This window comes from Anopheles coustani, chromosome 2 (assembly GCF_943734705.1).
Source record: "Anopheles coustani chromosome 2, idAnoCousDA_361_x.2, whole genome shotgun sequence".
NCBI classification, from domain to species: Eukaryota; Metazoa; Arthropoda; class Insecta; order Diptera; family Culicidae; genus Anopheles; species Anopheles coustani.
In genome coordinates, this window is record NC_071289.1 from 68,363,696 (window position 1) to 68,386,608 (window position 22,913).

At 45.9% G+C, this 22,913-nt stretch overlaps 2 protein-coding genes across 2 annotated transcripts; one reads left to right on the plus strand and one right to left on the minus strand.

The window, feature by feature from the left end:
• The first annotated feature begins 1,255 nt into the window (after positions 1–1,255).
• LOC131264888 (polyhomeotic-proximal chromatin protein) lies at positions 1,256–10,092 on the plus strand. The gene is made up of 9 exons (XM_058267154.1): positions 1,256–1,881; positions 2,041–5,609; positions 5,841–5,925; positions 6,952–7,064; positions 7,142–7,349; positions 7,435–8,353; positions 8,429–8,654; positions 8,719–8,887; positions 8,958–10,092. Exons 1-9 carry the CDS (start codon positions 1,647–1,649, stop codon positions 9,386–9,388), a joined length of 5,955 nt encoding a protein of 1,984 aa, XP_058123137.1. The 5' UTR covers positions 1,256–1,646; the 3' UTR covers positions 9,389–10,092.
• Positions 10,093–11,667: 1,575 nt separating this feature from the next.
• LOC131264889 (radial spoke head protein 3 homolog) lies at positions 11,668–21,138 on the minus strand. Its single transcript, XM_058267155.1, has 7 exons — positions 20,692–21,138; positions 19,328–19,761; positions 15,082–15,193; positions 14,777–14,851; positions 12,635–12,799; positions 11,976–12,552; positions 11,668–11,897 (listed from the first exon to the last, which is right to left on the minus strand). The coding sequence occupies exons 1-7, from the start codon at positions 21,136–21,138 to the stop codon at positions 11,668–11,670; spliced, it is 2,040 nt and encodes a 679-aa protein (XP_058123138.1).
• Positions 21,139–22,913: the final 1,775 nt, after the last annotated feature.

A 22,913-nucleotide genomic window follows, 5' to 3' on the forward strand; every position in this document is an offset into this window, starting at 1 on the left:
TTCAATTACATCGATTAGTGTCAAACATATGATTAAAAGTTTATAAAACCGTAAGAACATGTTTTCGAAGCAGGTACACTCGAAATAAACAACAAAACGACGAAATAAAACTTTGAAGGGGTTAAAAAAACGTGATGTAAAAGATTTTGAAATCCAATTCAGGAATGTTTTATACTGTTTTTCATCACGGGATTCATTCCAGTAATCTGCTTTGATCTCCATTGTTGGATACAGGAATCCGTACTCTTTTTTAAAGATTTATTTAGGCTTCCGTATACATTACAAAGTTTGGAGCTGATGAAGTTTGAAATTATATTATATTGGGGCGTTTAACGAAAACTGCATAATTTTCAAATGGAACTGCTACCCTATAGGTAAGGGGATGCGTTTCTAAAGGGATAACTGTTTCAGCAGCTGTCACGGTATTCTCACGTAGTGGTGGAAATTGGAACTCAATCAAAGGAGCATATCCTTTCATTAGCTCCGGGTTCCAAAGGAAAAACAATATTATTTTAATTACTTCGTTTGCACTCCCATGCACAACTTTATTTTACGCATTCTATTAGAAGAGCAGATTTCAGTCCGAAACGATTGGTTGATCTATAGCAATGAAACAGTTTCATTCCTAATAAAAATATTCCACTTGGGATAGAAAACAAGATAATATGAAAATTAATAAATAGTTCGGGATTTTCACTTCATAATCCCTCCTGGATCAAGTTGATATTCCTTTTGCGCGAGAAATTTTCATACATGCAGCCTCAGGAGCCAATCATGGCTAAATTTGGATCGGATCGGAAGGTTCGCTGAAAGAATGGGATTAACTCACTAGCTCCAATTCGGGCCTCGCATCTCTAGTCTCACAGCAAGAAGATGGCGGATCGTTGGAATTCGCATTCATTCGGTTTCTAGTGGTCCCGTGGATGTTTCAGTGGTCCCTCTGGCATTAGTGGTCCCTCTAGTCTGGTTATGACGTCATAAGTTTTACCCCCGAGTGTAATAATTTCCCGATGAATCTGTGCGACACATGAAAAGCATACGTACATTCGCAGATCGGACATATGATGATGCTGAATATAAGGTAGCGCTGTGCCAAATTGGACCAAACCCAGCTTTGGCCAGGAGTAGACGTGCAAAATTGATCTAAACAAGTGTGTATAGCGAGCGTAGTAATGTGCTGCAAATGTGAAGTAGTTTTATGATTAAGACTTGTAAATATAGTTTTATAAATGAGAATAGGAGCGTACATTTCAATGAAAATGTATTTTAATGGACTAGTTTAGTGAAAAAAGGTACAGAATAAAGAAAGCCAACAGTGTAGCAGTGTTGGTAAGGCAAGTCAAGCACCAGTGAATTGTGTTGGTTCAAAGGACCAGTTCTCCGAGATTCCCACAGGGGGCTTCGGGTGTCATAGCAACGTCAGATAGAGCAGTCAGGCGTTCTCCTTCGCCCTCCGCGTCGCTGAAGAAGCGCGTAGGCAGAGGAAATTGTTGTGCACAGTCGCGCATTGTGAATATTGACTCTAGTTGGTGTGCAGTGCTGGTGCAACCCAAAACAAATTAAATGGCCAAATAGCTCAAGAAGTTCTTTCTGTCAGCCGGTGTTATCGCTTCACCCCCCGTGGTGCGGAAACAAGCAGCAGAAAAATGGCCCAGTATTACAAAATAGTGCAGTCGGATGAGCTGAAAAACTATCCCCAGTTAAACATTGACAACGGTATCCAGCTCGTGATGGGGGATGATGTGCAGTTTGGCTCACAGCAGGTCATACTATCGCAGGAACAATCGAACGAGCTGCAGTTAATCGGAAGTGACAATAATCAGCACCTGCAGCAGATCGTGTACCAGGCAACTCAACAAGTTCCGCAGCAACAGCAGCAGCATCATGAAGCGAACTTTCTAGTGCAGCAAGAGGATGGCACATTGACGGATTCCTACATATCCCAAGCCATGGGAACAGTGGAGCAAGTAAACCAGCATATACCCTCGCAGCCACAGTTACAAACGAGCCAGGTTCAGGGAATTCCACAGACGCCACCACAACAGCAACAGCAGCAACAACAACAACAACAGCAACAACAGCAGCAGCAGCAACAACAGCAGCAACAGCAGCAGCAGCAACAACAACAACAACAGCAACAACAACAACAACAACAGCAGCAGCAGCAGCATCAACAGCAAATTTTTTACACGGACGAATCGACAGGACAAATTTTACACACGGGTAACATTGTGCAAACCCATGAACCTCTAGTTGATACACAGCAGCAAACGTCGCTCCATGCACTGCAAACGCCAGCTGAGCAGCAGCAACATCAGCAGCATCAGCAGCAATTATTGCATCAGACTCAGCATCAAATCCATCAGATGCAACCGCAGCTGCAGCAGCATGCGGCTCCACCACCACCACCACCTGCAGCTACGCAAACGCAACTTCACACGTCACCGCAGCAGGCTACGCTAGCCGGCGCCCCAAACCAGCAGGTAGTGCAGATTGTACAGGGGATTCCGCGGCACGGGCAGCACATAATTTTGCGCTCAACGGATCAAAGCAAGCACCAACTCACGATTCAGCAGGCACAGAATCATGTTTTTAACAACCCGACGCAACCGGCACAGCTAGTGATGCATCAGCAGATGCTTCAGCAGCGACAATCTCAGGCCCAAGCGCAGCAATCTCAACAATTACAAACGGTACAGCAGCACCAGTCGCAAATCGTTTACAGCGAACAGCTGCCGCAACAACAGCAGCAGCAAAATATGACCATGACACAAACGGAAGTGCAACAGACGGGTGTTCCTCAGATCCAGGGAGTTAAACAGCAACAACAAATGACTTCACACCAGCAGTTGCAACTGCAGCAGCAACAAAATCGCATTCACATCGGTAAAGCTGTCTCGTTGATGCCACAGCAACAGCAGTTACTTCAACAGCAGCAGCAGCAGCATCAAAACCAAGGCCAGCAGGCAACCACTATGCACCTGCAACAACAGGGGATGGCTGGTACTCATGTGATACATTCCGGTGGTACGCGGCAATGTTTGATTATAACAAAATCTCCACAGCAGCAACAGATCGGATCCGCGCAAATCGTTGTAAGCCAGCAGCAGCCAATGCAGATGCAATCAAATCAAGCCTCGATTGTACAGCAGGCTCCTTCACTCGTCTTCCAACAGCAACAGCAGCAGCAACCGCCACAAGAACAGCAACAACCTTTGGCGCAGCAGCAGGTGATTCAATCTCCTCAATCTCCGAAACCCCCCGTAGGTCCCCGGATTTCTACACCATCACCACGGGCCGCTCGGCCGGCGCGATCTCGCGTGAGCAAAGCGGCTAGCCCCAGACAACCCCGGTCGGCGGTGGGAGGCATCGGAACGGTACAATTGCGTGGTATACGGCCGCCCGGGTCTAAAATATTGGTTAGTGCTCCCGTACGCCCAACCGGCACCGTTGTACCGGTAACAACGGCCATAGGCACGGTGCCGGGCACATCCTCACAACAGACGCTACAAATCATAAGCAGGTCAAATATTGTGTTAGCCAACAATCCACGGGCAAAGTTCTATACTGTGGCCGGAACCGGTGGGCAACCGCCAAGGCTGGCGGTTATGCATCGGGGAAATATTTTAACTACCGGACCAACAACCGTCAATCAGGTACAACAGCAACAACAGCAACAGCAAGGGCAGGGACAGATACAACTAGGACAACAACAACAACAACAACAACAACAGTTGCAGCAACAACAAGTTTCCCTCGGGCAACAAGTGGTCGGTGGAACGGTCCAGCAAATGGTGCAAGTAAATCCGGTACTTTCCCAGTCGTCATCGCCGCTGGGTAGTACAACTACGACAACAACGATCGGTGGTGTGGGAAAGCCAACGGCCAAAGTACTACCCACACCCAACACCTCTGTGAGCGGTGCGGCAGGAAATGTAACGATCGTGAACCGACTCGAAGATCTAGAGGATAGCATTCCGGCGTCGGTTTTACCCCAACGGACGGTCGATGAAACACCCGGCGCGACAACGACGTTAAGCAGCAATAATGCCGGTGCACCGAACGTTACTGGGGCCATTTTCGCCGTTCAGCAATCGCAGCAGATGCCTCAGCAGCAAGGAACAATGGTCGATCAGACGACGTTTGGTGAGACTGGTGGTAGCACCAGTTTGATACAGCTGGCCAACGGTCAAACCGTCACGCCGGCCCAGTTTCGCATGTTCCAGGAAAAGCAACAATCCCGCCAGCAAGAAGCCATACGCGGTGGCTTCAGTCAGGTAACACGCGGAAGAAGTCCGATGCGTGGAATGGTCATACGGCATCGTGCCCCAGCAGCCTGTCGGCAAGTGGTCGGGGGATTGCACGTACAGCAACCGAACCAACTCGTACCAATGCAGCCACAGATCACCCTTGCCCAACCGCAGCAACAGCAGCAGATTCAGCTTCCGCCCACACAACAGATCATCCAGCAATCGCAGGTCATTCAACCGATCCAGCATCTGCAGGTGCAGGGCCAGCTGAGGCAAATCACGTCGTCGACCACCCTCCAGCAGGTGCACGCCGGTTTACCGGAAGGAGAGTACCGTGAAAGCGCCCGTATGCTGGTTATCTTGCAAAATGGCGAACAACGGCTGATCACGTTTACATTGCCGAAGGAAAGCTGCACCGTACAGGAGCTACTCGAGCAGGTCGGTGTGCGATACTCACGCGATAGTAACATCCAGTGCATTTCGAATCCGGGCGGAGATGTCGACTACATCGTTACGGTTGGCATTCATGTGTCCGAGACGGCCGACGTTATCAAGCAGGCCGAAATAACGATCCGGAATCAAGCGCTCCAGCTACAACAACAGCAGCAGCAGCAGCAGCAATTGCAGCTACAGCAGCAACAACTTCAGCAACAGATTTTACAGCAGCAACAACAGCAGCAACAGCAGCAGCAGCAGCAACAACAACAACACGCAATGATACACCAGACGAGCGTAATGCAACAGCCTACCATGACAATAACGTTGCAGCAGCAGCCTCACCAAAGTCAGTCAAACCAGCTGGCGCGCTTCAATGACTCCTTCCGGCAGACCCTCACTCCGATAACGATTGCTACCTCGACCGTGAGTAGCAATCCTCAGCAGGTGATGACGCCCGTCTCCGCGACCGCCCTGGATGGTTCGGACGTTGCAAAGCGGGAACCACCGATGAAGCTGGTTAAAGGTTACTATGCCGTATGCGTCGGCTGTGGCTATACCAGCGTGGACCATGCCAAATGTCAACGCTGTCGGCGGGTATTTACCGAACCACCGCGGCGCGTCCCCGAACCGTCGGCATCGCCGCATCTGGCTCCGCTAACCCCGTCCGCTACCTCGACGCCGCTGACGATTTCTCGTAAGAACGAAATCTTCAACAAAAAGCAAGCCATGAACAGCCTACTGTCTGTCGGGCGGGGCCGTGGAGGAAGCACTCGCTCTGGTCGTGGAAGGGGACGCGGTGGCATGACCAAGGCCCACGACATCGAACCCGTTGTGTTCACGCTCAGCAGCGACGAGGAGGATTCTTCGTCCGCTGATCGTACAAAGCATACGAGCAAAAAGGCTTCCAATTCGCCCTCCAAGGTAGGTCAACTTTTCGATTGACTTTTCATGTGGGAAAATTTCACTGTCGATTATTCATGGTCGCTCGGCGTTATTATTTTCCCTTTTTTGTTGACGCACGAAGATGTTATAAAGAAAATGTAGCACCCAGCTATTCTTTCTACCTGCACACTGTGTGTTTCTCTCATCAAAAAAATCTTTATATTTTTTTGTTTTTATGATTTTAATAATTTAAACATATTTTCTTTACAGAGCCACACCTCCCAGCTTCTAGACAAACGGGATCCTTTGCCATGTGAACCGACTATCAGCGACTCTGAAGTTGGGCTGCCTGCCGGTAAGTAGAGAAAATATCAAATCTATATTGCAAGCACTGCAATTAATTTCCTGGCAAAACACGCACCACCCTATGAATCTGAATTTGTTATTCGCTGTTTAAATTGAACGAATGTTTACTGATGATATTTACAACTGATAGCAAATCCGTTCAGTCATATCCAACTTCCCAACAACCATATTCTATATGGGATGTGAGTTATGAAAACAGTTTGCATTGAAACATTGTTTGCATAAAAAGAAAACGTGGTACACGTTACTTTAATTTTTAAAGTACCCTGTACCATGAGTTTAAATGGCGTCCCACTTGACCCAACTTTTCGTGTCCCTCTAGTGGATATTGGTGTAAACGCGAGATTTACCTTGCACACGTTCAACTTATTGGGCATTTGCAATCGATATTGCTTGCGCTCTAGATGGTGTAGTAAATTTAAAGAATTAGTAAAGTGTTCCTTAAAATCGCGAATAAATAATAATTTTAAAACAACTTGAAAATTCTCTAGGTTCGGTCATTGCAATGAAAAGATCTAGTGGGTCCGCTATGGTTGATTTTTGTAGAACCGGTTCGTATATCAGAATGTGTGTTCGTGAAATTGCGAACCGGTTACCAACCGGATTGTAAGTGTGTTGGTATGCTCAAGTGATTCGTCACACACACCATTACATTATCGAGCGTGAATACACGAGATTTGTCGTCGATGACAGCGACGGAATCGGTTCAAACGGTTATAATCGGTTATATAGCGATTCCGGCAGACATCGTGATACACACCAGGACGCTTGAGAGTTTAATTTGTTGTCAATAGTGTGGAAAAGTGTATTTTCAAGTCTCACTATTGGAGCTTCTCACCCAAACCGAGCCCCCGGTGGTAGGATGGATCGAGGTAATTGCAATATGGCTCTGGAGGCACTGTTTAAGTCATGTTTTAGCAATCGAAAACACGCGTGTGTGTTCTATCGCTGGGTCGGTGTTGAATGGGTTGAATAGGCTTTACCCCCGGCATTTCGGTTTTTTCTCGCTCCACAGACAAACCCCGGCTGGACATTACGGACGTGAAAAATCTTCCGGACGGCCAAATCACTCAGCTCGATTGCTCGATCATCCGGATAGGCACGCTGAAGTATGACGCGAACGAAAAGGTAAGCCAACTCGGAGTGCGCACTTCCGTCGTCGAATGTTCCCCAATCGAATGGTTCTCGTGTTTTTTTTTTGTTAGGTTACGCTCTCGTCAAAGGGCATTCGCATTTACGCACCGAATGTGAAGCGTCCAACGGATTACGTTAGTTTGGATCTGCAAATGTCGGAGATAGCGAAGGTGCTGATACATTTCTCGAAAGCACTGAACGTGATGATCGTGTTCACGCTGCCATCGTGTGGTGCGTACGTGAGGAAACATCTGGAAATGGAGCTTAATGATGATAAACGTAAGCGATCAAACCGCATTTCCATAAGGGAGACGACAAAGAGATGTTGTGCTTTATCGATCTTCTTTTTCTGCGCTATTCCTAGGTCCCTACTTTAGTCCCGTGAGCCGTGAGAATGAAGCGCACCGGAGAATCATTCTGATGATGGATCGTGTCAGCGAGGAATCGAAATCAATTGTAAAAAATATATTTGTTGGCCAGCAGATGGAAGAAGTAAGTGCACGCGATGCGAATGCCCTGCTGATCCGGTCGGCTCCCCGGCGTTCGGTCGATACGTCCTCTGCCTCTACCGTGGCCGCCACCACAAACGGCGGACGTCGCAGCTCCGACGATCTCGATGCGACCGAGATCCGAAAGATTCTCATCTATCCACCCGGCAAGGGTGGCATATCAATCAACACGGAGGACTACATGTGTTTGGCGAAGGATCAGTACTTGAACGATGTGATCATCGACTTCTATCTGAACTATCTGAAGCTGGAGATGCTCAACGAGGACGAACGGAACAGTGTGCACATTTTCAGCTCATTCTTCTATAATCGGCTCACGACGATGTCGACCCGGCAGCGGACCCACGGTGGTGGGGACAGGGATGTGAAACAGACGGCGGCCCAGAAGCGGCACGCACGCGTTGCTAGCTGGACGAAGAAGGAAAACATTTTCGAAAAGAAATACATCGTCATTCCGATCAACGAGCAGTCGCACTGGTTCCTGGCTATCATATGCTTCCCCGGGCTCGATGTTCCCATGTCGTTGATCAGCGATGCCCCTTCGCCGGCCGTCACGAAGTCGAAAAGGTCGACCGCCAAATCGAAGCATAGCGTAACGCTGCAGATTGGAAACACAACCATAACGCCGGTATCGAAGCGTGGCCTCGAGACGATCGCACTCGGTGACGACGAGCTGTGCGAGAGGGACGAAGCGGAGGGCGACGAGAGTGAGCTGGCCAGCGAAACGGAGGAAACGGATGAGGAGCCCACCGACGAACGGGCACCGATAAAACAGTGAGTAGGACGTTTGGAGTCGGTTCTCTAGCGGACATCATTCAATTGTTCCCTTCTTCGCACGTTTCGTTACAGACCATGTATACTGATTTTCGATTCTTTAACGGGAGCTTCGAGAAGTCGCGTTGTCGCCACACTGCGCGACTATCTAACCTGCGAGTATAAGGCAAAAATGCCGGGAAAGCCGGCAAAAGTGTTCAACAAGCACAACATGCCCGGCCACTGCGTGAAGGTTCCGCAGCAGAACAACTACACCGACTGTGGGCTCTATCTGCTGCAGTACGTGGAGCACTTTTTCTTGGTAAGTTTCTAATAGCGTTTCCGGCCTTGTTCATTGCCTTAATCGCAACTCTTGGTCATTCTAGGATCCAATAACAGATTACCACCTGCCAATAAAGCAGCTGCAAAACTGGTTCGATACAATAACGGTGACCAAGAAGCGGGAAGACATTTCCAACCTGCTGAAAGAACTGCTTCAAAAGCACAATCCTGACGAACTGCCGCTGCCGCCCATCGAACTACCAACGCTCCAAGGTAAGATGGTGCGATTTTCTTGTGGTACTTTGTACTGTAACTAAACAAATGTCTACCTTCTTTTTTGCAGGTAAACTAATAATCGATCCGGACGAAAGCCTCAATGATCCCGAGTTCGAAGAGGAGGACATGGAAGAGGAGGAGTTTGTGAGTGCGCTCAACGTAACGCCGGACAGCGAGGACCAGGAACCTCCTACCCCCGAGACGCCGACACCCGCGCCCGAGCCCGCTAGCAAAAGTCTACTCCAACCGGTCGGCTCGAAGCGAACGTTCAAGATAAAACGCATGACAGGCAGCCAATCTCTCGCTAATCGCTCGAACAGTGGGAACAGCCTGCTGGACGAAACGGCGCTAGTGGTGGCAGAAAGTACTAGCACAAACAAGCGACCGCTGGAGACCAGTTCCGGTAGTGCGAACAAACTGAACCAGCAGGATTGTGGGCGGCCCAAGGCACCGCGAATCAGTGATAGTCCGAATAAGGTAGTTACTACGCAAACTTAATCAACCACGTCAACGGTGAAGTTAATCGTTCTAATAAAACTAAACTCCTGCACACATCATCGGCCGGCTGTACCACTCTGTCGAGGTGTGTAGTTTCTCTTATATCAATGTAACTGTGGGAGAGGAGGCCTTCTTTTGCGTGAGTCTAAACTGTTTTAGGGTGGACATGATTTCTATTAGTAGGACCCCATTTGTTTTCCCGTCGGAGTTGGCTAGATTTGCCCTATACTTTGTATAACTTTCTTATATAACACTGTACGTGTTATCGTTGACATTGTTTACGGAACGCCCGTAATAGCACCCCGATCCCCCTCCCCCCTACCGAAAGCTCATGTATGAAGTTATTTCGGATTTTGTTGTGATCACTCTATTCGTTTGGATTCAGGGACCTTTAGTAGCGTTAGTTTCTGTTAGATGTCAGGTGAGCTGGTGGATTGAGGTTAGGGCTGTGGGGGTTACGCTAGCAACACAACCACCTAGAAGATGCGATCTACCGTCGCTCAATACATGGCAACGGTTGTTGTTACACCATATTTTACATTCTGTTCCTAATTCTTTTCATCATTAATTATGCTCTCATTTTGAAACGTTATCCACATCGTTAGTTAGAATACATAAATTGGTTTTAGTTACTTCTTCGAATGTCGTGTCACGATTCAATTGATGTAAAATGAATATGTAGTTCATAATAAACAACCTGCAAATTAAAAAACAAAAGGAGGTTATAATTCTTCATCCGAAAGCGCTCTATACATGGCAAAATTAAGGGCTATGTAATACAGTTTCATTTTCCTCTAATATAACACTAATACAAACATTTCGAAAAATACACACTAGATATACCTGTTTAAGCCCACAAAACCATAGGTATACGTATTCGTATGTGTCGATATTTATGTTTCCTTGGAATATGAGATTGTTTATTTTTCTCACACCTCTTAATTACCTTCGCACATACCAAACAGTCCATGTATGATGACAAAGTGGCTCTACCTATAGGCCTACCGTGGTCTGATCCGGTCAGATTCTATACATGGCATGTACTGCCGTCGTGACGTCACGGAAAATCTGTTCTACCCTCTCGATCCATGTAATAATTATCAGTTTCCCCCTCTTTTCCTGATAATCGTTGCACGCTGTCACTGTAGCGTGGTGGTAGTGTGCACAGGGTGCTGCGATTCGTTGTGTTGGTTTTAAACAGTAACTATGGCAACGTCAGCAGTAGGGTATGGTTAAGCGGTGAAGGGTCAATAAATCAAACCATGGAAGGGAGTTGGGGTATGCTAATACAATTCAGACAACATCTGTTGGATTTTATTTTGCTTACTTTGTGCATAAGCGATAGACTTATCCATTCGGAATAAATCATTTAAGATCGAAATTGATGTCTTTACTTGGAAGTTAACCTGTTTTCCGTGTATTCATTGAACAAATCTCATTTGATTGCCAAGAATAATGAATATCTTGATTGCCAAGAATAATCAATTTTTTGTGCTTCTGGATACTTTTGATCCGAAGAGGTTTCATACATGGTAACAATCTTACATGGAATTTACTCCCAGCTTGTACGCTAACCTTACTTTGCACTGGCAACAGTCCGTTCGGTTGCTATACATGGCGTGTAAGCCATTTGTGACGTCACGGATCACGAAAATAGGCCTCCTTGGAGAGGGGGTAATGTGTGTGGCAGAGAGGGAGAGGTAGTGAGAAAGAGCGAGAGCGAATGACCGACGTCTATTTTAACCTTGTTTACTTTGATTAAAAACTTGACTGGTTGGTCGTTTCGTGGCCGGAATGGGGTGGAATAGAGAGTTCTGCGTTCTTGCCGTTGTTTTGCAGGGTTTCTCGATTCAAATGTTCAAGCAACTTGTAAAACGATAGATTGTTTGGTTTTTTTTCCATTTAATTAATATTATATATTTTTGTGGAAGTATATATTTTTCAGTTGAAAATGATCATATCACACTGTGATCAACGACCTCTCGGACATACACAATTTGCAGTAAGGGTAAGTGAATTCAATGAAAATTTTATTTCAAATTCCATGTACTCGGAGCTGGATCAGCTAACAAACAACTAACAGAGATTTGGTCAGAGAGAGAGAGTAAGAGAAACGTTCAAAGGCGGCAGTTCGGGTTTCAAGGCACTGTCCATTCGTTTCCCGTCCTTGGTGTGCCCACACTTGAAATTTCGCATCGCAACGTGGTTCAAAAGGATGACCAAAAATATATATTCATTCCCACATCGAAATCCCACATCAATTGCTTTCTTCCAGCGCGTCACAGGTCTGCGTTGCCTTCCTCTGCGGGGGTGTCTTCCGCTGCTTCGGTACCCTGCGGAGGCGCCGTCTGTCCACCAACCGACTCCGTTTCCGCCTCGTCAGGATTTACCTCGTCAGGATTTAACTCGTCAGGATCCACCTCATCGTACTGTCCCTTGGCAGTGTCATCCGCGTTGTCTTCTCCCAAAAGAGCCTTCTTCTTCTGGAGCAGTATTTCTCTTATTATGTCTGCAAATGCAAATGAAATCATCAGAAGAAGTGACTTTGAAATTTTGGAACAGAACTCCATCGTGACGACGTTTCTACCTTCGAGCAATTCAGTCGAATCGATCCACTGGCCTATCTCGTGGGCGACTTCCTTCGCCAGCCAGGGTGTTATTTGTCGCTCGAATTCCGCTCGATCCTTCTCCGTCTCGAGCTTATCGACCGCCGCGACAACCTCCGGCACGAGCTCATCCAAACGACCCTGGAGCAGCTTTGCCGCCGTTATACGCTCCTGCATCTCACGATCGAGATCGTGCGCTATCTTGTCCTGCAGGAAGCGACTTTCGCGCTCCTTATGGCGCTTGCGCTCTTCCAGCTCGAGCCGGCGCAATTCGGCCAGTTCGGCGTCACGCAACGCGAGGATCTTCTCCTGCTGCTCCTTCATTTCAGCGATTTCCTCCTCGTGGAGCACCTCCACCAGGGCCTGTTCGAGCGTTCGGCTCACCAAAACCTCGATGATCGGCTGCACCTCGGTGTCGAAGTCGAAGAGCTCACCGTCCAGTATCTCGGTCGATGCATCGCAGCCGGTCTTAGCGGGAACGAACGGGGGCGAAGGTGGCCGATGCAGGAACAGGTCCGTCTGACATCCGGCATCCAGCTCCGGGGGGTGTAGGAAGAGCTAGCAGAACCCCCATGGGGCACAAAAGGAGTCAGCAACGTTAGTACAGCTGAAGGCAATATTTCGTTCGACGGTTACTTACCTCCTCGAGGTACTTCTCCGTCTGTACCGTCTCGTGCCGACGTCCTCGAACTGGTGGCGGTGTGCCAATGATGCCCCGCTGATTACGCGAAACGTACTTCTTGCGCAACATCTGACGCCGCCGCGCTTCAGCTTCCTTCTGGGTACTATCACCATCACCACCTCCCTGCGTACAAAGGAAGGTCCAAACAATCATTAATAATGGTAACAAGATGAGTGAATTAAGATTTTCTCTATTTTTATTTTTGAACAGTATATAGAAGCAGTATAGAATGAAACAGGGTATTATGTAGAGTTAAAATTTGCTTGCGATTGTAAACAGGGCTAATAGGATTGGTAGTTCAATCTATCGTCGATTAACAATCGGCAAACTTTATTAAATTTTAACCTCATTCAACGAAAAGAATTCTCTCTCACGTTTGCTAACAATATTTATCTAAATTTCCAGACTGAAATCTAGTGGTTTGATGTTTCTTCCTCATTTGTATTATTACGTAAATTTTATACACAAATTTATTAAATTTAGGCAAACTTTATTAAATTTTAACCTCATTCAACGAAAAGAATCTCTCTCACGGTTGCTAACAATATTTTTCTAAATTTCCAGACTGAAATCTAGTGGTTTGATGTTTCTTCCTCATTTGTATTATTACCTAAATTTTATACACAAATTTACCATATTGAACTAAATTTGCATGTTGAATCTAGATTTGATGTTTCTTGATTTTCCTGAATATTTATCAAAAATTATAAATTGAAATCAAGTGGTTTGATGTTTCTTCCTCCTTTGTATTGTTCATTATATTTTATACACAAATATTTTTAAAAAAATTTCAGACTAAAATCTAGTAGTTTCTTCCTGCGTTGTATTACAGCGTTTTACATCTCAGCTAGCAAACCCGGTAGTGTACGTATAACATCAAACAATGGTCGCCTACTGTAAAGTAATTGATGTTGACTCGTCAAACCTCCAAATTGCAACACAAACGGGTCAAGTAGACAATTCATCGCTTTCTAGGATCTACCAGAATGATAGCAGGCGTTGAATGTTTATAATGGACTAGAGGTACAGGATAAAGTAGGCTATGATCGCTTTTTCGCATCAGAAAACGAGCGCGAATCACAATAAACCTCGCAAAAGTTTTTTTTTTCAACCGGAAAGTGATTTTCCCCTACTTTTACCTGCACCCATCGACTGGTCGTGTCTACTACAAACATCCATACGACAACTATCATTTTGGTAGATCCTAGAAAGCGAAGAATTGTCTACTTGACCCGTTTGTGTTGCAATTTGGAGGTTTGACAATTCAACATCAAATACTTTACAGTAGGCTAGTATTGTTTGATGTTCTGCGTACACTGCAGGGTTTGCTAGTTGAGATGTAAAACGCTGTATTTATTATTCATGGGAGCCTTTTTCAAAATAAATTCATGGAACTTTCTATCATGATAAAGCGTGCCATGTTGAAGCCGGATGTGAAATAAAACTCGTTTGTAGATCGATACCATAAAAGCCTAAAAGCTTGACATGGATGAAGAATTTTTGTTTGAAAGGAGTGAAAAGAAAAAAATAGTTAACAGTGAAAAGACTTAATTATTATGAAAAATATAATAAAACGAAAACCATGTGTATAAAGTATCTCAGCAGTAGGTAAATATAAATGTGCTGTTCCTCAAGAGTTTACAGTTATATTTTTTCATGGTTTGAAATCGGTAATTATAAAATATGTAAATATGATCAACAATATTTTACACAAGAGGGAAAGGGACGCGGTTTGGAATCGAAAAAGAAAGCGATATAAGAAGCGGCTAACTCTTGTATCAGGCGGTTTGTATACAGCGTATCAGGCGATATTGGTTGCACTTTGAAACGGTTCGAGACAAAACATACATTGCAATGAATTGGATTAATAGATGGATGGCGAAAGGGAGCAAACAAGAGAGAAAAGGGAAACGGAGAAGAAAATGTGTTTTGAAGCTTATCGCATGCACTGCAGAGTGTGCAGGGGTAGTTGTTGCCCCAAAAAAAACCAGGAAAAATGGAATGGAAAACAACACCGAGCGCCATATTGTGTCGCGATCGCCCACGAAAAACCCACCCGGATGGAGCCGTGCGGGGGGTTTTTCGCACTGAAAAACTCACCTTTCCTGATAGAAGACCAGCGTAACCGAAATATGGATTCCACTGGGGCATGTTACGGCAGTTGTTAACATGTCCCTGTTTGGAAGGGGTTTGCGGGTGTTTGGGGATGGTTTTAGAAATTATGATCAAATAGCGTACGCGAAGGGGAAAAAGGAGGAATTGAGAAAAATTTGGTAAAAGAAAATTAATTTTTTTGGCTTAATTTGAAATCTACTCATTAAAAACTGAATTTTATAATAGAAAACAGGGGTTTGGGATCGAAAGATAATTTCCTCAACCGTATATCTTGGATGGCTTCCACTTACCACTTGGAGATTGGTGCTTGAGGTATAGTTGCTACCCCGGACGACTCGCCGATCGTGCATAACATTCTGGTAGGCTACACCCTGCTGGTTCGGTTGCTGTTGTTGTGTGTCTCTGCGAAACGACGGCGGCCCCGGGCGGAAAGGATGGCATCGGCATCGATGTGGAAAATGAAAAGGGAAAAAGGGCAAATAGTAAAGAAAACACGCGTTCACGCATCGTTCGAAACATTAGGACACACCACCTACGCAAACTCCCATTACGAAAAGGTGAACGATCCCTGGCGCGAACCCTTACTATGTACTAGCCAGGTTGTGTGATTCTCTATCTTCCTTCGCTTTCCCCACGCTCTCTTCCTTCCTCCCCCCCTTATGTCTATGTGTAGGTAATTAGTGGGCAAATGGTCAACAGCACCGAATGGTCGGAATGGAAGAAGCGCACGCTCGAAAGAAGAGTGTTTGCTCCTTGGGCCATTGGCCATTGGGCGGCTTCAGGTAAGAAGTTGTCGAACCCCGTCCGTGTACGTGTTTATTTGCATACAACGCCCCCGAGTGGAGCTCGAGGTCTGCCCTTTTCGGTTATAGCTGAAGGTCCGAGGAGTGGATGTGATTTAGAATTGCGCGAACCATAGTGGCGCAAATATTGAGGGAGCATTTTTCTAACAGTGCTTTCAGGGAAATTAAATCATTAAAAGTAGTATAAGTCAATCGATAATTTTCATTTAGCTAATTGAATTACATCAAAAGTATGAAAATTATTTGTTTTCAATTAGAACGGTTTAACTAACAATTTTATTCCATTTTGTTCATCTGTGTTCTATATCTTTACTTCAATGAAGACACGTTTGAAAAGTATAAAATTACTTGATAGGACTAGGCTAACCTACCCTATAATCGCATGCGTAATCTTGTCAGAACGTAAACAAACGAATCAATAGTTCATTCGATCGCGAATATTAATCGAAATTCTGTGTTTATTTAGTTTAGTTTTTGTATTTTCAACAGTACACAACAAAATAATAGCTGTAGCTTCAAGAAATGTTGCAACTTTTAGCAAATTGCAAAACATAAATAAAGCACAGATGAGGCTTGACCCGAATATCGACGATACACCCCCAGAGAGGCCAGTGATAACGCTTCGTTTACCGTGCCCTTAAGGAAAATATTAAGGATTGAAAATCTGTATTTTTTTTGTCATATATTCCTGTAAAGCGGATCCATTGATATACATTTCTGAGACGTTTCATATTACCCTAAAAGCCAGATAGGAATAAACAAAATTTATTATCGAAGAAAAACCCGTACGAAAAAAATGGTAAAAAATCACCATGCTAATAACAATGTTCGCAAACCAACAATTAGTCGAAATCCCAACCCGCTTCGTCTGCAAGAAGTTAATTTGCACACCAGGCTCATTGCCGCCACGCTACCTTATGATTACCGATGAACAAAGCGAACTTAATATACGCCGTTACCTTCCCCGATCGGTTGGTAATGTTTAACTGCGTATCGATTAATGGAGTGTTCGCTTATTTTGAAGAGTGCTTGATGATTTTTGTACATCGCACAGGGTTGTAAATCATTTTTTAATGATTCGGTTGCGGTGCGTAAGCAAAGTGTGTGAAGGGCCGGAAAAAGGCACGGTTCTCGAACGATGTTCCACTATGGCCACAACGACCGGCAATTGTCGTGAGGGTTATTAGGGAGAGGGGTATTTAACTGGTTGTCCTAAATAACTCTTACAATCAAAGGACCGAACACCGGTACCGGGTATGCGTTTGTGAGAAGGAGGTCCAAATATGTCACTCATTTTGACGCAATCTGTTTGAAAAAAAAATGTGTGCTAAGTATTAGGGCAAGTCCAGTGGTTTTTTTTTTAACACCGGTCATTAGGCGGAAATCGACTACATGACGGCTGAGGCACCAGTTCCGGGGTTTCCCATTCTCCTGCCCGAGGTTGTCTGCCGGCCAACTGACCTACAAAAGATAGGCAACTGGGTGCCATCGTCGACGATTTATCTTTTCCCGCTGCCGTGGAAGGGTTCTCCACGCTAGACAATGCAATGACCCGGCAGTAGGTCCAGCAGTATCGGTGGAGTTCTGGTGCAGAGTTTCCACCATCGAGCCAACATAGACACGGGATCACGTGGCTCGTGGCAGTATGTTTGCGTGAAGCAGCGTAGCAGCACCCATTACTGCTTTCGCTTTAGCTGATTGCACGAGAATCAACGAGAGCGGGACTAGATAGTGGCACCAGAAAATGTAGCAAAATGAGTTTCCATTTTGAGCCTCACGGAATTAAAGTCACGACGAGCCTAACAGGCGTGCCAGTTTTTGGGAGGGGATATGAGAAATGAACTTCTTTTTTCAAATGGTTTACCGTTGTCATTATTGTATCTTCAGTGGGGTATCATTTGAGAAATGTTTTGCACGAACTCCGAACGCGCAACCAGGCGCCTCCATCGAGGTGCCCCACCCCATTTGGTTTCAAATTTCCCGCTTCACATTTTGTTTTGAATTATTTTGTGCGCCTGTGGGAAATGTGTGGCAAAGTGAATCAATACCGGTGCACAACCAGGCCAATCCGATAATATTCCCCTAGGTCCCGGGGATTCCGGCCGCTATAGTTAGCGCTCGTACCGTTTTCTCTTTATACCGCAGGCGAAAGATTAATTATTGAAATCTAATCAACAACTATCGCCATTTGTTCTGCGCCATTTGTCCTACAAAGTGCGTTCCTGCGCCGTTTGTTGTGTTCACTTTCGTCTCATTTGACCTATTTCTGTGTTTTATGTTCAGACACTGGTCTGGTGCGGAAAAATTCCTCCTGCGACCCGCAGCACGATGCAAGTGAAGGTTGTCGATAATCCTTATTTAATTCTAGCGCTCGAGAGGTGGTAAGAAATGGTAAGGATGAAGGTCGCATGTTTTCGGGATTTTTTATGATCGATAATATTTGAATATTGTTATTGTGGACGATTGACCGCCAAGATTTGTTTTGCTCATAACAATTGGTTTAACACTAGAACTACCGGACCAGTAATTTTGATGGTTCCGGTATTTTTTTTTAATTAAAAATTGCTAATTTTTATGTGTTCGAAAATAAAATTCTTTTTAATTTTGAACATAATTCGCGGTAAAGTTTTAAGCGTCAAAATCTCGGTAGTTCTAGGGTAAATGATTTGGAGGGAGGGTCTAGGGAGGGTAAATGGTTTGTTAAGATTTTTACCCCTTATGGCCTTATCACACTGGTCACCAATGTTGGCATGGCCAAGTCAGTTTGACATTATGGTGTCACTTGGTAGTGTGATAAGGTAGGCCATCTGGGAGTGAAATTTTATGTCATTCACATTCGGTTCATGTGGTTTTCGGCAGTTCAAGATTGAAATACCAAAATATTATAAATTAAATAGGCATGTGATTGCATTTACTAAAATCAAGATACATGAATCAATTCCAAATCTAGCTTAACATTCCAGATACAGCAAGTTCCACACAATGACTGCTCAGTGATATGAGCAAGCCCATTTCACCAACGAACCCCCAGCTACTCTAACGTATTTCTCGTTTGACAATCCAGTGACTTTGCCATGCCATCGTGATAACGCAGTTAGCTTTCAAAAATCTCTAAAAATCATAAAAAAGCTCTAAATATCCGAACTAAAAGTTTTTTAAATAAATTCTTCATCAACGAAAATGTTGAGGCTTAAAAAAACTGAACCTGTTCGTTCCTTCTGTATTTACTTAGCCACTTGGGTATAATTCATCTGTCAGGAATGTCACGCCATACCGAGGGTAGAAAGCCCGCGACCAAAACCCAACACGTTCGGCTGAGGTTCCGAGATGGTCAACTTTACAGAGGCGAACGTGTTAAAGTAAAATGTTATGCAAATTTTCCAATGGTATCACGAATAAAAAGAGTAAGTAAGGCACATTGTGTGCGTGTGTGCAAGAGTCCTTCATCGCCGGCGAGTTAGCGGTCACACAGCGATACAAAGTTGGTACTAGAGTGGTTAAGTTGAAGAACAGTAAAAAGCTTCGTTTGGGCGGTCTCGGAAACGAAAAGTTTTAAAAATCATTAACGATTCCCCAACGGTTCGGCGGATGGTGGATGGGCCTCTAACCTTGGTTCCCACCGACCGGCCCGAAATAGCGCCAGGGTTGGGCGAGGTGGGGGTGTTCCAAGGGGATCCCGCCTTGGACGGAAATGAACGAGTGAAACCACTCAGCACACTGGCACGGCAATTACCTTGCCACGCGGGACACCGTCCGGTGGGTGTTGGTGGTGGTGGGTGGCTGGCCGTCGATCGATTGCAGTTCTGCCACCTTGCGGGCCACCACCGCTTCCGCTCGGCCGTCGTCCGCGTTCGCCGGCCTTGTTGCCGCGGGCTTGTTGTAATGGTGGCTGCCATGCTTGCAGACGTACTCGCCCGGATGGTTGTGGTTCGGATGATTGATGTCGTTGTTGTTATTGTGGTGTTGGTGGTGTTGCTGTTGTTGCTGGCCGTTGCTGAGGCTGGGCGCCGTCAGGATTCTTGGCCGGCTCTCGAAGGCGTACAGACGGCGCTGGCTCGAGGCGGGCAGCGGAACTGGCGGCTCGCGGGTCGGCTGCAGGAAGATGCCCTTCGGGACGGTCGTGATGAACAGGGGACGCTTCCGAACGTTCACTTCCTGCGTGCTGCCCTGTGAAGGTGAACGAAAGCCGATCGTTGTCACAACTGTTGTGGGTCCTTCTGGTCAGTTCTTCTTAGTAGAGTACTGTTTCTTCATCCGGACGACTTTTAAAACATTCCTTTAATACACGATGTCCTTCCAAAGGGTTCACTTAGCCGTTATTCGCCATCGTTCAATAATTTAAAACCGGGTACATGCAATTAGTGACATGCACGTACGTTCTCTAAACAAATTCCTTTCGGTCAGTGGGTCAAACTGAACGGTGAGTCAAACTGTGACATACTGTAGACCTTTTCAACTATACTTATCGAAAAAAGTGTTCCTCGAATAACATCTTTTTCGAAGAGACGATACAAACCACGAAGGCTCAACGTCTATTTAATCTATTAGAAGATTAGGTTAGGTTAGGTTGTAATAAAATTATTTCAAATTAATCAGATAAATCTGAGCCAGAAAATATGTTTCAAATCGTTCACCTTCATAAACATAGGGAAGAACTAACATTGCACGTCACGCGAAAACAAAAACGACAGCAAAATATTGACTTCCTGTTTCCGTAATAATAACGTGCCATTAGTGCGATTGAAGAGACGCGATAGTGTTACATTTTGTTTGCCACCGCCGCTCGTCCAAGGACTTCAAACCCTTCAAGGAGGAGCCCTTGAACACTGTGTGTCGACGTGTTTAATGATTAATAGAACAGGGAACAGGGTTTTCCCCGGTGAGGACGAAGTTACTGGCCCTATAAACCTAACCTATATCCCAAGGCGACTACCATAGGGCTTGAGGGAAAATGTCAGAGGTCCCTGCAAACGGGAACAAGCAGTCAACAAAGACTTGAGTGACAATGGAATGGCATTAAACATCATGCATTAAAAGAACTAGCGGACGGGTGGAAACCGATATCCAACGCCAACCATGGGGACAACATAACCTTACATTTTTGGACGATCGCTTCGACGAGTCACTCTGAAGCTTCCTCAGCTTCGCGTCCAGCTCCCGGCTGAACTCATGCTGCTGTGGCTTTCTCCGCTCCGTTTTCTCCCCCGTGACCGCCTCCTGCCCTCCGTAGTTGGTGCCGGACTCCTGACCGATGCCGGTGGCGCTGCTGTTGTTGTTGTTATTTCCGTCCCGGCCCCGGTTGTTGCGGATGAGCTGCTCCTCGAGCTCGTGCAGCAGCTTATAGTCGGGGTGCAGATCGACGATGTGCTGACCCTCGATCACCTCCCGGTGTGGTCCGTGACGGAGCGGGCGCACGATGGCGTTCGGCTTGCCGATACTGCCCGCCCGGTAGAGGTCGCTCGGTACGATCGAGAACGCGGGACTCTCCAGCTCCAACAGTTCCTGCTGCTGATTCTGCTGCTGGTGCGCGGAAAGTGTGGGCATCTTAACGCAGGTCAGGTCGGGTCAGGTGCTCCTTAGTGGACACTGCTAGGTCTTTTATCTCGGAAGCGGCTTTCTAGAGAGGTTGTAGTTCATAGCCACTCTCATTACCTTCCAAAGTAAGGCTCCAGGACTTGGTGCTCCTTTTTCGACCGGGAATTGGGTGAATAATTTAATGTACCCACTCTGGACCCACCGGTAGTGCTTGACCTGTTTCATTATTTAGCTAAGGAGCGAAGGGTCACCCAATTCCAGGCCCACTTTCGCCATAATTAGACCACACTCCATCGCTCCACCTATAAGGCGGGTAGGTTAATTCGACGCAAATAATCCCAACCCCCGTTACACTTCACTAAATCGCCAGACCGCAAGATGGGGTGACCTATTTCCAGTTCGTCCGAGAAAACTCACTACCACCCGCTCGTGGGTCTACGCATTGTACTCTTAAATAATGTATCACTTTCCGAACCGAATTGAAAAGACAAACTCAAGTGACTCAAGGTAATATTCTGCGCGGTTCGCGGTTTCGGTCCGTCGTCAATAGGCCAAGGGAAACCGAGTTGCTGGCGGTTGTAAAACTTCACGCCACTGCACTTTCCATCGCTCACTCACTTGTGTGCCGTCCAAGAACACACTGCACTGACAGGAAGGTCCTTAAGCTGGTAGAAGGGTAAAAAAAACTAAACACTAAAGGGTTCTTCCTTCATCGTCCGAAGGGAAAATAAAATTCCAACCGCACTGGCCAACGTTTCAAGTACGAATGGCCAGCGTATGAACGTTTCAACCGTGAGCTATGTGGTCAGGACACATATAACCTTCTGGAAAACTGGCCAACCGGAGGGGGTCCTCGGGTGAGAGTGAGAAAGAGAGTGAAACTTTCCCGAGGACGAGAAGGTATTTCTTGTTTCATGCCACGCTTTCGCTTTCCATACCGACAGGGTGTCTCCCGGTTCGGGGGCGCAGGCCATCGGAAAAGCCGCGGAAATCCCCAAGCCAGCATGTGGGAATGCCATCGTTCCTAAAAAGGGTGTTGTTTTTTTATGTTGCGGTCAGAACTAGTGTTTGTGGTGGGGGTCCCGACGAGGTGGTGTGAATTCTGCCACCGCACTCTAAGTGTGTGTGTGTGTTTGTCGTGGAAATTACGAGCCCTCGATGGCAAGTTCGCGTGTCCAGCACGTTTCGGACTCCAACTCTTATGTACCGCAACGCCACATCACACTTGGGGCTTATGTGTGAGTGTGTGTGTGTGTGGTCACTACCGGGATCGTTTCGTTACCGGCTTTTCTGGCTGGCGGTCAACGGATGGGATTTCCCTTCTCCCCAAGGGGGTCCCTACCGAACTAAAACCGCTTGGTTCGTTTTTTATATATATTTTGACATCCTCGGTAACATTCTGCGTGCGGAGGTAGCACGCCGGAATAGATGGTACATAAAAGTTAATATTTTAATTACCAGCTACCAGCGGGCAAAAATGATCGAAAACAAAGATCTAAGTTGTATTTTTGTTCGTTGCAAAAGCTTTTGCTGCTCGAAAAGGTGGCAGAGATTTATTAGAACAACATTTTAAAAGTAATCACGAAATGCTGAGCGTTATTAAAAAATAGTGAAAAATGCTATAAAATGAAACCAAATTCTACCAAACAAGGAAACACACCAAAAAAACATGCTTATTCACTTCGCTCGTTAGATTTTCTACATTCCTCATAATGCTTATTAGGAGTAAGTAACCAGGTAGAAACAAAATATATAATCCACACACTGAAGCTAATGGGTGTCTC